Consider the following 11671-nt stretch of genomic DNA (forward strand, 5'->3'; position numbering starts at 1 on the left):
AGGGGGAGATAAGGCCTGTGTGACAGACAAACAGCCCTATCGGCCAGGGACACCTTGATACAGGGGTATCCCATCCCTAGTTTGCTCGGTCCGCCCTCTCACTATGAACCAAGGTCCGAGGCTGGACAGAAGAACCTGTTTGGACCGGCAGGCCTGACCTCTTCCTGTCTGAGGGACACACAGGGGGAAAAGAGGGTAAAAAGGGGGGCAACATACATTATCAGGAGGACAGCATCTTGGTACGTCATCTTGTTTACAGACTGGGGATTCCCTCATAATGAAGGGGGGAGGAGGGGGGAAAGGTAGTTCCTCTGCTTGAGATTATCTCGAGGAAAGTCATGAGATCAACACATTAAACCCTTGTTTCATTACAGCCCTCGAGCAAATTTTATGTGCGGTACGTGTGACTTGGCTGCGACAGGGTAAGACATCTTCTGCAGCTGACTGGAGGTGGATGCTGGTGGTCCAACCCAGTCTGACGGCAGACACTGACACAAGGATGCAGCGCAGACTGGTGAAAGAGGAAAACATCACACAAAGATTATTAAAACAAGAAAAAAGAAACTAAAACTAAAGAAAACCTGTAACTAAAACTGTACAACCACTTTTGTCGGTGATGACAGTTTCTGCAAGAATGAAAAAATCGTTCATTTAACTAAAGACAATTCAATTCAAAACACTTTGATTCGTCCCTCAAAGTGACAAATCAATGACTGTTTCTGGAATAACAATCTGTTTTACATACAGGTTATGTTAAACGTGTTAATGTTAAGCAGTCACAAAGGACATGTGTGGGTGAGAGATTATCTTAGATGCCTTTTTGAGAACTTATTACGCTGCACAAAAGATCTACATGCTTGCCAATTATTTATGAATTGAGGTTAACGACACCTTATAATTGGGGAGTGTGAACTTGTAAAAATTGTAAAACAAAAAAGATATGGTCAATTGAACAGTTGTATAACAATGTCAATACTTTCTGGTCTTCTCTAAAAGAGTTTAATGTACAAAGGCAGTGGAGGTGCTGCGGAGCCTTTGGCATCAGATCAGACCTCAATCTGTCATCACACGAATTAGTGAAATTAAGCAGCATACATAAGAGTCTAACCAAATGTTTACTTGTAAGGCACACACACAGGTTATCACCTTTGTCTGGACACAAGCAATTTGTTGTTCGTTCTCAGACTTAGGAGTGAGATGGCTGAAAAGACTACTCTATGTTTGACTAGTCTTTCATGCTTCCAGGTTGTAGAAAGTGTGGTTTACAATACGTCATTTTGTGTGAAGGGTTTGTTTTGTTGTTCAATGATTCAATCGACAACTGAAAGGACAGAAAGAGACAAAGATCTTTCTGAGCAACTGCTGAATAAGTATAATAGAAATAAACAGTCATTGGTAAAATAAACTGGATACTTAGAATCAAAACGTGTGCAGATTTAAATAGGAACAGTTTCCTGTTTAAGTGTCAAATTCACAATAATGCAGCCCATAACAAGCTAATGTGTTGCTTTAGAAAAAAGATGTTCTTTAAACCTTATAATGGAAAAAGAAAGTTAGTCTCTGGGAATCTATCTATCTATTCTATATCAATATATCTAATCTATTGGAATGTCAGCTGAACATACTATGGACTGACAAATCACGGTTTATACCTCTTTAATCCAACCACTGACTAAACTGCAGAGGGGTAAAAGTAAAATAGGCAAACTTAATTCTTAGAGCTCAATTGCACTGGCCAGTTATGCTTTTCTGGACATGAAAACAAATTCAAAATCCAAGTTCCAACAAGAGCTGTAACAATTCAAAATTTGGCTGTACAATTATTTGTCTCAGAAATAATTGCAATAATATAATTGTCTCTTTCGGTCAAATCTGTTTATGTATTTTTTTCAAACAATTGAAGTTTTGAATGAATCCTAGGATACAGAATTAAAGTGAAGTGTAATTAAGATGAAGGATATGCAAAAGTGACATGGTAATGACCCAAATATACATGAATAAAACACTGCTGAGATGTAGTGTAGAGCCAAATAAAACAAAACAAGAACAGTTAGTGCAAATTATGACCTAGTTAGTGATGTTGAATCAGTTATAAAACAATATATATGAATAGGCAGTCTATGTAAATGCTGAAATGTAGAAGAGTCGATATAGAGATGTGCACATAGTGGAACTGGTAGTGATGTAGATCAGAAACAACATGATATGCATGAATAGGCAATCTATAAAATGCTGAGATGTAGTAAAGAGTCAATACACAGTTGGTACAGAGTGTGGTCTTGCGTATGATGAAGGTCCACAATATCACTGTATACATGATTACACAGAATATATAAATGATGAGATGTAGTAAAGACTCAATTCACAGTTAGTGCAGATTGTGGTGTACAAAAATTATGTGACAACAAAGGTTGGCGGAATGACAGTTGAGCATACCTGGGCGGATGAATAATGCAAAAGGACGTAAACAGAATATGATAGAAATGCAGGTGAAGATGTCCATCTGTGCAAATACTCAATGGGGAGTGACTGATGTAATGGATTGCATTACGAGTTTGACAGCATGAGTGAAAGAGGCCCTGTTGGAGAGTTAGAAACTAAGTATTCGTACACCGTAATGTTTTCTAGTTCCAACCCATCGAGCGGGGTAAGGCTAATCGAGGTGGGCAGGAGTAGACAGCGAATGATTGAAAAGCATGAACTTGGTTTTGCCAAAGTTTGGCAGTAGTTGGAGGTGTTGGAAGCAGTGCTGAATAGTGTTGAAGCTCTCCTGGAGTACAGTATCCAAAGAGGAGCCAGATGTGGACAGGATTGTGTCGTCTGCGTATAGGTGGATTTGAGAGTTCCCAGCAGCAAGAGCCACATCATTGATGTAAAGGGAGAAAAGAGTTGGCCCGAGAATTGAACCTTGTGGCATCCCCGTAGAAACATTCATAGGTTCAGATGACAGGCCCTCAGATTTAAGGCGCTAGATCGTATCATAAATATAGTTATTGAACCACGCAAGGTGGCTATGAGATAACCCAAGCTAAGGTAGTGACAGAGTCAAAGGCCTTGGACAGATGAAAGAAGACTTTGCACAGTAATGCTTTTTGTCAATGGCGATGGTGATGTCGTTTATGACCTTGAGGGTAGCTGTGGTACACCCATGACCGGCACGGAAGCAAGATTGTGTAGTAGAAAGGATACGGTGGGATTGAAGGTGGTTGGTAAGCTGTATATTGTCGAAGCTTTTGAGAACTTTCAAAAGACAGGGTAAGATAGATGTGGGTCTATAGCAGTTTGGGTCATGGGTGTCTCCCCCTCTGAAGAGAGCGACGACTGCAGTGGATTTCCATATCAGGGAATTTCTGAAGATGCGTGAAATAGATCAAACAGGTTGGCAATGGGGGAAGTGATAATGTTTGCTGATAATCTTAGGAAACTGGCATCAAAGTTGTGTAGCGCCAGCAGATTTGTATGGGTCCAGATTTCAACGTCACCTGTCAGGATGGGGGTAAAGGAGAAGCGCGTTAAGGGTGTGGATGTGTAGTTGCGTGCTTTGTAGAGCAGTTTGGTGAAAGCATGACCGGCTTGAGTGAAATGCTTATTGAAGTTCTCTATTATCACAAACTTGTTGGTGGTGATAATTTTACCTAATTTCAGAGCCTTGGGCAGCTGGGAGGAGTTGTTCTTGTTCTCCATCGTTTTTACAGTGTCCAAGAATTTTTTTGAATTGGCACTGCAAGAAGCAGATTACATTTTAAAGTAGCGAGCCTTAGCTACTTGGACTGCTTTAGTGTTCCGGTTCCTGGCTTCTTTAAAGACTTGCATGTTATGGGGGCTTTTCCAGGCTAAAGCAGTTCGCCACAGGTTTATTTTGTGTTGATTGAGGGCTGTCTGCTCTGGAGTGGAACTGAGAAATGGGGCATGCTTATTCAGGACAGCTAGGAAGATTTTGAATGACATCCAGGTATCCTCCACTGTCGCAGTGAGATTAATGTTCTCCCAAGCTACAAGGCTTAGGTCAGAAAAGCTTGTTCGCAGAAGTGTTTTAAACAGCGTCTGACTGAGATGAGTTGTGGACGTTTGAACGCTGACACATTACGGATGCATGTAATCAGGCCGTGATCCCTGAGATCCTGGTTAAATACAGTTGGGGTGTATTTAGAGGACAGGTTGGTCAGGACAATATCTATAAGTGTGCCCTTGTTTCCGGCATTGAGGTTGTATCTCCTATGGTCATTCATCATTTGTCAAAGGTTGAGGAGATCAAGCTTAGCAAGTAGAGTGGTTGGGGGGTTTAGCATATCCACGTTTAAATCTCCTAACAGTAAAAATTCTGCATTTAGATGGGGGGGCGATTAGTTTATGTGACCCAGATAATGTAATAACACAAATACACAGCTTATGAAGAAAACAATGCCTCTTTTTTTAATCATAAAACGTTGTATTTTTTTAAACGGCAGTGTATAATACACACTAAGTAGAAGAAGGTAACTCATAAGAAGAAAAATGTGTTGATTGGGGCAAAAAATCATTTTCTTTAAAAGAGGTAAATAAATAAATTGATACAGAGGTGGTATATGATAACCTCTAAAGGTTTCATAAGGACAAACATAAATTCTGCCAGTAAAACCAAGCCAAAATGTCCCTAATATAACTGATTTCAGCCTCCAGTGTCAACAGGGCCATCAAGTCATATGGCTTCATGGCTACACTGGTTGATTTAACATGAACAAGTCCATTGGTTGGAGGTTTTGTTCAAGTCACGTCAAATCTCATTAGAATAAAAAATAAATTCTGTCACAATGTAGAAACTCTATGTCATTGACTTTACCTCCAGCAGATGTTACTTTTGGGGGTATTGCAGCTTTGTTTTATTGTGGGCCCCAATTTAATCTCAATTTACATCTTTTCCATTTTGTCATTGAACCTCCAATGAATGTTATTTGAGTCTTGCTTGGCCAGAGAATGAGCCTCAGTCACAAGTTTGACGTTGAGGAATTCATACTAAAAAAGAAAAGGTAATGCTTGGTTTCACAAGTCCTAAAACTAATAGGGAACACAAGAATTAATTGATAATTAATGTTGTTTGTTAGGGATGTTTCTTGCATTACGTAATTATGACGAAAATGCAGACAGCGTTGACTCTTAAAAGAGTCATCCCTGCCCGAAATTGACCTGCAATGAACTGTTCTCACCCATCGATATGCTGTTCCAGGTAATGTGTAATTTGTGCAAATTGTAGTTCAACTTCATTGTCATGTGTGTTGGAAACACAATAACATTATTGTGCTCTGGCTCTCTCTGGCTTAACACAAGGGACACACACTACAGACCTACAAAATAACACAAGAAGAAGTGTGTATGGGTAGTAGGGAAGTAGAATAGCAGTTTATTACAACAAAAACCGAAGGGTAAACAATGCTATGGATTTGTTACACTGCAACAGGGGATTTTTGAGATTTTGAGTGTGGGTAAACGGCATATTGGACACAGGAAGAAACTCACTGCATACATATTTAAACAACAAAAAAAACAAGTCTCCAGCCACAAAGAGTGGGGCCCCAGCTAAAGACGCTGTGGCTCAGGCCTGTTATCACCAGTCTCTGGAAGCTATCTGCTGTGCCCATGTGTCTCAACACACAGCATATACAGACACTCCCAGTCCTCATATAGACATTTTCATCCTGACAACATTATTAATATTTGTAAAGTTTGTCTTTGCAAATTGGAATACAAAGACAGTTTGAAATCTTTCTTCACCAATCCAGTATAAAAGAATAAAACATAAAATCTACAACATAAGCATCAAAGCATGTGGGGGAAATGTGATTTGGATATTTTACTAACTTTTTAAGAGAGAATGATGTGAGGGAAACCTACTGTCAATGGCTGAAATACATTATACAAATCCCAGTCGACCAATGACAAAACATCAATTTATATGGCTACAGTTTGTATAAAAGGCATTCACTCATTCATTCATTCATTCATTCATTGCAAGGTTCATTGTCTTACAACGTTGGATCAAAGTAGAATTGATGTGGCTTAAAGAGACAGTTTTCTAAAAAGTGATCTAAAATGATTTAAAATACAAAATACATGTTTGCACAAGTAGCGTCACGTTATGAGTCAAATGTAAAAGACTTGTGGTTGTGTATAAATACACCTGTATCTGTAAGGTCCAACTTGACTGCTACTTTTTAGGCACTGTGCATTCTGAAACCTCTAAATGGCGGACTAACTGAGACAGCACAGATGGGCTCTATCAGCATGAGAACAAGCAGGCTGCTAGGAGTTATCACTGAGAGCCAGAGGCAGCACCAAAGACCCACCTAGTCACAGTGTACTACAACCTGCCATCCATTAACAAGTCGCACATACAGAGTGGGCCATAATGACTTCACTTTAACTAAATTAAATAGTAAATTTAAACCAGTATTACAAGTGATCAAGTCAGAATACTATTTAAGGCTTATAGACATTTTAGTGCTTGACATTTCCTATAATCCTAAATCAAAGGTTTGTGCTCAATGGTCCCTGAATATCCATCTAAAAACAATGATACACAACATTCATTTAACAATGTTCTCAGGTGAGGTTACATTTACCTTGTGTTGGTTAAATTACAACAAATGAATGAATGAATGCGAGGTCTTAGATGTACAGTATGTAATTTACTTTACAAAACTATGAAGTACATCAAATATTCTCATTGTTTACTATGTTAAAAAACTCAATTTGTGCCAGGAAGTTACGTGAACTCCCTCCGGGGTTGTAGCAGTTTTTTTAGACTGCTGCATACTTACGTCTTCATTTGAGTTGTCTCTATGTATTTGACATCAGTCTGACGTGTCTTTTCTTTGAGCTAGGGGATGCCAGAGGCCAAATACTGACACAGCTGTCTTTGTCGACTTTGGCGCCCCTTAGTGGAACCAATGTGGAAGAAAAAGCATGACTATATGATCTGTCTTTTACTCTGCACGATAATCAGGATGATCTCATTTACCATTAAACAAAATCCTATTTTTCATGAACTGAAACCCTTATCCATCCGGTTTTGTTTTGTAATACTGAAAAGGTCAGTCAGTCTGTACTTCAAGTTTTTTTATTGTTAACATATTGTTATTGTTAACCTATTAATTAAACAAATCAGAATAATGTGACGTCAATCTTTTTGTATAGTCAGACATGCCACTTCTTTGTTGGTGCAGAGGGGAACTTGAGCACAAAAACAAGCCTTTTGTTAATGTTCATAGTTTGACTCGGACAACTGTTGCTACGCAGGCCACAAACATAACAAAGAGAAACCTGTTAAACTTGTGCTCCAACATAATTGGCAGTTGCTGGACAATATTATCGAGAGACTCATTACTCAAAAGCCTCCCAAACGAGCAGCTCTATGTTAAGGCTGCATATCATCACCACAGCCAGTTTGAAATTCTTTGATAATAGATGTGTGTTGTTTAAAACTGTACATGAAGAGAAGGATAAATAAAGCACACTTACAAAAGATTCTTGCATAATAACTCTTGGTCTGTATGTAATTATCATATGTTTGAAATAAGAAAAAGCTGACATCAGGAAAAAGTGACAAAATGTACTTCGAGAACCATTATTTATTGAAAGTTTTGACAGAGTGAACAATGAAATATGAAAAAAAAAAAGCATGACATCAATTGAGTGTGCGCTGACAGACCAGTGGATGGTGGTCTTCAGAAGCACTTCTGATGATTGCTAGTACCTGACAAGTTTAAGGTTTACAGAACCTTACAGGTGACAGAAAAGGTTTAAGATTCCACAGTGCCCGGAGACCAACTCAAGTTCTTTGGCCAGTGCCTTTTGAGGCGCACTAAGCCAACATACAGGTTTTAGGTGGCAGGAGCTTATCATAAAAAGAATTCCAATTTGATACATATAAATGTCACTTATTACATATCTTTGTTTCACTATTCACAGCCGTTACAGTAATCATAGTGTTTTAATTAGTTACTAGAAAAAATGCTTCAGTAAAAGATTATTCAGCATAGAGCAATGCAAGACGCAGAGGCAGAAACCAAGAGGCAGTCTGCCTTTAAAAAAATAAAAGTTACACGTGCAACAACTTTGCATGTTCCTTGCCTTCAATGAAATTGGTAATTGTGTATGAGATCAGTAAACAAAGATGTAAAAAATAGGCAGTTGTAGAACACCAGGCAAAGAGGAGGTAAAAAAAAAAGTAAAGTGTAATCCCTTAAGATTTCTGTGACATCTCCCGATCTCAGCTCCTATAATGAAGAATCTCCAGGAATGGATTCATCATACTCTAACCCTTTCGCCATGAAGGCAGTTTAGGCTACAGTAATCATTAACAGCCCGGAGACCCACAATGAGAACTAAGAGGGGGAGCCAGACGTTTGGGGATCTGCACCAAAGACGGCAGCTAGAGGTCATAGTGCATCTCTGTAGGCAGTAAACAGTTGCACTGGCCTGTCTTGATGCTGCGGTTTACATGATGACGCATGGCGCACGGCTTTTGGTGATCTTCTGCACAGGTTTGCCATCGTGGGCCTGCTGGATTGCATTCAAGACCTGTGGCAGGAAATGACAAATATAAACTCAGAGTGTTATTGTTTTGAGTTGCCACTTGAAAAGGACGCTTCCGGATCCTTTACTAAAGGACAAGTATTAATACAGCACAGTAAAAACATTAGGAAAATCAAGTTAGTATTAAAAGTATTCTGGAGAAAAATGACCCCTGTGAAACGTTTCATCATTATGTTTCAAAGTTTTTATGACATTGTCGTCATCATCTGGGTCTCCACTAACATCCTCCCAACACCTTGGCTCATTGGCCACTAATAAATATTTTGCCAAAACGCCTAGATGTCACTTTTGACTGCCAGCTAAAATTTGAATAACATGTCATAAGAGTTATTCAGTCCTGCTACTTCCACCTGAGGAGTACTGCAAAAAGTACACAGACTGTTATCTTTCCAGCAGTTGGAAATGGTTATCCATGCCTTTTGTGTCATCTTGCTTAGATTATAATGTTATTCCAGTGAAGCCAAGACACTGTACAATTGTTCATTGTTTTTTCCCTGTTTGATTTGTCCAAAACTCAGAATTAAGAGGCAGCCAAACTACTTTTTTTATACAACAATTATAATATATAGAAATTTGCACTAAAAAGAACTATTTTATACACTTCATGTATTTTGCATATAATGTTTAAAAAAATATTTAGAGTAACTAAAGCTGTCAGATACATTTAGTTAATACTCAAAGAACCAGTACCTCAAATTAGATACTTGAGGAAAGGTACTTAGTAATATTTCACCAGCATGACTTGCATTTTATGGCCTTCTTAAACCGGTTTGTTGAAGCGATGATGTACTCACGTCATCCTCATATGGAAACCCGCCCGTCTCAGTCTTAGAGAAGATCAGCTGGCCGTTGATTTCAATCTCAAAGCTGCCTTCAAAATAAAAAAAGAAACTGCATTGACTTCAACCGTCAATCATGCTTTCTGGAATGATTTTTGCCTTGAATAGCACGGTCCTTTACATTAACGATAAAGATCAAGATAAATAAATTGTCGACTACAGTTAAGTTATAATGCTCTCAGCTGAAATTACGTTAATACTTACTTTGTCTTCCTGTGAAGCCTGACACATCCGCCTCAGGAAACTCAGCCTCGACAACCCGGGCGAGCTCCTGATAGCGGCTTTCGTAACCTCATCTACCACTACAAGGGGAAACATAAATGCATTTTAAAAACAGATTACTTGCAGTTTTTCCTACTAACATTAGCTAACGTTACTGCTGCTGTCCGGTTACCATGCTAAAATAGCTGTGTGAGCTAGCTAGCTAACGCTAACATCACGAATCCTGACACAAACAAACGCAGGTTAGCTAAAAAAGTTTTACAAAATTTAAATTAGCTAGTATAATAAACATGTACATACCAGTATTCGACTTTAATTGTTACCACCCCCATTTTAGCTACTGTTTGTTGTTCCTCCGGTCTGGCAATGATAGCGAGAGGCTTCTCCGGCGGTGGCAGACGTACGGAGCTGTGGTTGGGGTCGCTGCTTTTGTAACACCGAGTCGGGCAGTGGGGCGGGGTTTAATGTGGGCGACATCAGTCAACACAACTAAAGTCATTACAAAACCGTCTCTGTCCTTACAACCGGAAAGTGATGCAGTTTTATAAGTAAGCCCACATGGCTGTAGTGTAATGTTAGCAAAGGACGTCTGTATAACTACAATCTAGTCCTAGAGTAATTCCATTTAATGCAACACTTCTCCTCCCTACAAAGAGACGAGAGTCCATTTGGGAGCTTTCATGCCTTCACTCCTTCTCAAATGACTTGAAAAGTTTGTCGTTTGCACAATTTCTAATCACCGGGAATCAGGCGCGGAGGAGTGGTCCTGGGAATCAGAAATGCCAAGTGTGTTGGTGTCTAAGCTGCAATTTGTCTGCTATATCATTGCTAAATAAACTTCTGAGACTTTTTATGAGAGACATTAACTATGTAGAGCTCAAATATGGGCAGTTTTACGAAAATGCATGGCTAATTGCAAATTTGGTCTGACTGAAATTTTGCTGTTTCCTCTCCCCACAGTATAAAAATCGTTGGGTGACCCTCCCCTCAACAAAGAATAAAAAGACATGACCCTCCGGTAGTCCATTTCATAAATACAGAACAGTCCCTAACTTTTTTATGCCCTGGGAAGTAAAATGATCCAATAGCCTATTTCAAAAAAATAGAATAGAAATGTTTGTAGCTGAACGTGTTCGTCCTCCCTCTTCCATTTATCATCTTATGACCCTTTGGACCCAACACTGGTAACCATGCACTGGACTACTTGTCATGGTCCTGGGTTTTTGGTTTATTGGTTTACTATTCATTCTTGCATAGTCACTCTCCTCATGTGTCTTGTCTTTGTTTTACCTGTTTTCTCTGCTCTGCCCTGATGGGTTTCACCTCATGTCTAATAACACATCTATGATCAGCCCTCATGTCACCTTTCTCTCCGCCCCTCGTTGCTTTGTGTAGCCTAATGTGCTTCCTTTGTTCCCTTTATCTGTTGTGGTGAGAGGCGGACAGACTCTTCACAGAATCGGTTCTTTAGGGTTAGTCAGGATAAACGGAAGAACATTTCCAGGATCATTGCCTGACATCTGCTTTAGAACCAGATCTCAGTTGCTACTCTCTGTATGTTGCCGTTCTCAAACTCTTTGGGAAATCAGGGTTGGAGCTACATGCTGAAAATGGCAAGTTTTGAAGAAAATTTGGATTGTGCAACAAGGCAGGCCTCCCTGGTTCTTTAGTGGAATGATTGTAAAGATTACAAAAGAATATATTTACAGCATTTACTCTCTAAATGGGATGTTTTAGGAAAAAGATTGGTGGGGATTGCTGTGGACAAAGTACACATTTTCTATTGTGGGGTGCAAATGTTCCACCAAATCAAGTTCCTTCCCGAGACTATTTTGCAGAGCCACTGTTGCTGCGTCCGAAGCTTAGCACTTTCAAGACAAATCTGATCGCTTTAAAAAAACACAAAAAAAACCTAGAGAGGTTTTTCTCCTATCCCAGAATGTATCAGCGGTAGAGGCAGACCTTACTTTACAACGCTGTGAAATAAGGTCTGGCAATGCGGGACTACCTTCAAAGTTAACACGTGAAAATGTATCAAA

At 39.4% G+C, this 11671-nt stretch overlaps 1 protein-coding gene and 1 long non-coding RNA gene across 2 annotated transcripts; both read right to left on the reverse strand.

Moving 5' to 3' along the window:
- Nucleotides 1-4510: 4510 nt before the first annotated feature.
- On the reverse strand, nucleotides 4511-10565 carry LOC117957939. The gene is made up of 3 exons (XR_004659623.1): nucleotides 10480-10565; nucleotides 7024-7030; nucleotides 4511-4523 (listed from the first exon to the last, which is right to left on the reverse strand). It is a non-coding gene; the product is annotated as an uncharacterized LOC117957939 (long non-coding RNA).
- Nucleotides 7585-10126, reverse strand: selenow2a (selenoprotein W, 2a). The gene is made up of 4 exons (XM_034894048.1): nucleotides 9933-10126; nucleotides 9615-9712; nucleotides 9366-9442; nucleotides 7585-8556 (listed from the first exon to the last, which is right to left on the reverse strand). Exons 1-4 carry the CDS (start codon nucleotides 9962-9964, stop codon nucleotides 8473-8475), a joined length of 291 nt encoding a protein of 96 aa, XP_034749939.1. The 5' UTR covers nucleotides 9965-10126; the 3' UTR covers nucleotides 7585-8472.
- Nucleotides 10566-11671: the final 1106 nt, after the last annotated feature.

Source organism: Etheostoma cragini, chromosome 15, assembly GCF_013103735.1.
Source record: "Etheostoma cragini isolate CJK2018 chromosome 15, CSU_Ecrag_1.0, whole genome shotgun sequence".
NCBI lineage: Eukaryota > Metazoa > Chordata > Actinopteri > Perciformes > Percidae > Etheostoma > Etheostoma cragini.